We start from the raw sequence: 2,500 nt of genomic DNA, 5'->3' as shown, positions 1-2,500 counted from the left end.
AAGAAGAAAAATAGAAAAAGAAAGAAAAAAGGGGGAAAAGAAAGAATAAGAAAAATAGAAAGGAAGGAAAGAAAAAGAAAGAAAAGAAAGAAAGAAAAAAGAAAGAAGAAAAATAGAAAAATAAAGAAAAAAAGGGGGAAAAGAAAGAATAAGAAAAGGAAGGAAAGAAAAAGAAAGAAAAGAAAGAAAGAAAAAAGAAAGAAGGAAGAGAGAAAGAAAAAAAGACAGAAAGAAAAAGAAAAAGAAAGTAAAGAAAAAAGAAAGACGGAAGAGAGGAAGAAAAAAAGACAGAAAGAAAAAAAGAAGAAAAAGAAGGAAAGAAATGTGAAAGAAAAAGAAAAGAAAAAAAAGAATAAATATAGAAAGAAAAAAACAAACCAAACCAAACAAAGAAAAAAAGAAAGAACAAAAATCAAGCCTACCCTCTTCACAGTCTTTCTTCATGCTGATGCTCCCCTGCGCCGGCCGGTTCGTCGTGCCCTTTTCCCGAATCGCTGCCACCAGGAAGTACTGGCCACAGGTCTGCAATATACCCATGTGCATAGCATTAGAAGCATTACTGACGGTCGTGAGAAACATGTTCGTTAATTAGAATTCTTACAACCTAGTTGTTGTAGTAGTGGTAGTAGTAGTTGTTGGAGTTGTAGTAATAATGGTAGTAACAGTGGTAGTAACAGTAGTAGTAGAAGTAATAGCAGTAGTAGTAATAGTGGTTGAAGTAACAGTGATAGAAGTAATAGCAGTAGTAATAGTAGTAGTAGTAGTAGAAGTAATAGTAGTAGTAATAGTAGTAGTAAGAGTAGGAGTAAGAGTAAGAGTAAGAGTAAGAGTAAGAGTAAGAGTAGGAGTAGGAGTAGGAGTAGGAGTAGGAGTAGGAGTAGGAGTAGGAGTAGGAGTAGGAGCAGGAGTAGGAGTAGGAGTAGGAGTAGGAGTAGGAGTAGGAGTAGGAGTAGGAGTAGGAGTAGGAGTAGTAGTAGTAGTAGGAGCAATAGTAGTAGTAAGAGTAGGAGTACGAGTAGTAGTAGTAGAAGTAATAGTAACAGTAGTAGTAATAAAATTGCACTGAAAGCACAGTCTCATTAGGTACAAAAGCGGCCTTCCTCCCTGCCTCGGCCTACCTCCAAGGAGCCAGGAACGGAGGCGGTTGAAACGTCCACTTCCTTGGCAGTTCCCGTCGTCGGCAGATCTACGGAAACCCAGATTTAGTTTTGTCAATGAATTGTCATTAATTATGCCACGCAATCCTAGATAGATATTCTAGGTAGATATTCTTATGTGTCATTTCTTTTGAGTCTAGATAAGAATGCATCTTTATTAAAAGGTTAATCTTGTGCCTAACTATAAATGAAATTCTAATGACATGAAACATTACAAATATAGAGAAAATTAGGCAATTTAATAGCTATTACGAGAGAAGAGTTTAGACAAACACATTTACCGGTGAAATAAGTTCTGAATATATGAAGCTTTTCGAGAATTAACATTCACCCACGAACTATTAGGAACAGGAGTTCTTGTATATTAGACAAGAAAGTGGCAGATTAAAAAAAAAAAAAAAAAAAAAAAAAAAAAAACATAAACCAGACTCATTCTTAACACTATACGAAAGAAAAGTATACTATGCATTAATTAAGCAACACTCAGGTACGTCCAGTCGCAAAACAAAACCAAAGACATGCACTCAGTTAAATCCCTTTAGACGAACCACAAACCGAACACAAACACCTATCAAAAATAACAATATTAAAGAAATAATAATAAAAGATAAATAATAGTAATAAAAAAATATAAAAATAATAATAATAAAAATATAAAAATAATAATAATAAAAAATATAAAAATAATAATAAAAAAAAATAAAAATAATGATAATAATAAAAAAATAATAATAATAATAAATAAATAATAACAATAAAAAAAATAAAAATAATAATACAAAAATTATAAACAAAAATAATAAAAATGATAATAATAATAATACTACAAATAATAATGAAAAATAAATAATAATAATAAATAAAAATAAAAATAAACCCAAAATTTCAATCAAACACCAACACAGAAAACGGACAGACGAACGAAACGAAACCATATAAAAAAAAAAAAAAAAAATTCCCCACAGAGACTCAATTCCCAAAAACAGACCTGCGACCTCCAAGTCTCCTGAAAAGGCCGGCGTCAGGTCAGTCAGGTCCTGCGAGGTCAGGAACGACCCGAGAGGAGACACGAAAAGGCGCAGCTCCTGGGCCGCAATCTCTCCGCCTTCGTTGATAATCTCCACCATTTTCTGTTGGTCGGAAGTGGATGGTTTAGTGATGGTTATGATTATTAGGCGATTTTTTCCCGTTTTTTTTTGTGCGTGTGTTTTTTGTTTGTATGTAGGTATGCATGTTTTTTAAAAGTATTTGTGTATGTTTTGTTGTATGTATGTATTCTTTATGTATTTTGTGTATGTATGTATGTTTTTTTGTATGTATGTATGTATTTTTATATTTTTTTA

General features: G+C 32.2%; 1 protein-coding gene across 1 annotated transcript in view; it reads right to left on the bottom strand.

Moving 5' to 3' along the window:
• Positions 1–2,500, bottom strand: part of LOC125043931 — a 34,734-nt gene that overhangs the window by 15,439 nt on the left and 16,795 nt on the right. The window contains exons 3-5 of the mRNA XM_047640313.1: positions 2,146–2,287; positions 1,119–1,186; positions 423–522 (exon numbers count right to left, since the gene is read on the bottom strand). Coding sequence (XP_047496269.1) covers positions 423–522; positions 1,119–1,186; positions 2,146–2,287 — 310 coding nt within the window. The remainder of the gene's footprint in view (positions 1–422; positions 523–1,118; positions 1,187–2,145; positions 2,288–2,500) is intronic.

Source organism: Penaeus chinensis, chromosome 34, assembly GCF_019202785.1.
Source record: "Penaeus chinensis breed Huanghai No. 1 chromosome 34, ASM1920278v2, whole genome shotgun sequence".
NCBI lineage: Eukaryota > Metazoa > Arthropoda > Malacostraca > Decapoda > Penaeidae > Penaeus > Penaeus chinensis.
Note: the sequence above shows the minus strand (reverse complement) of the source record. Positions and strands in the feature narration are given on the sequence as shown.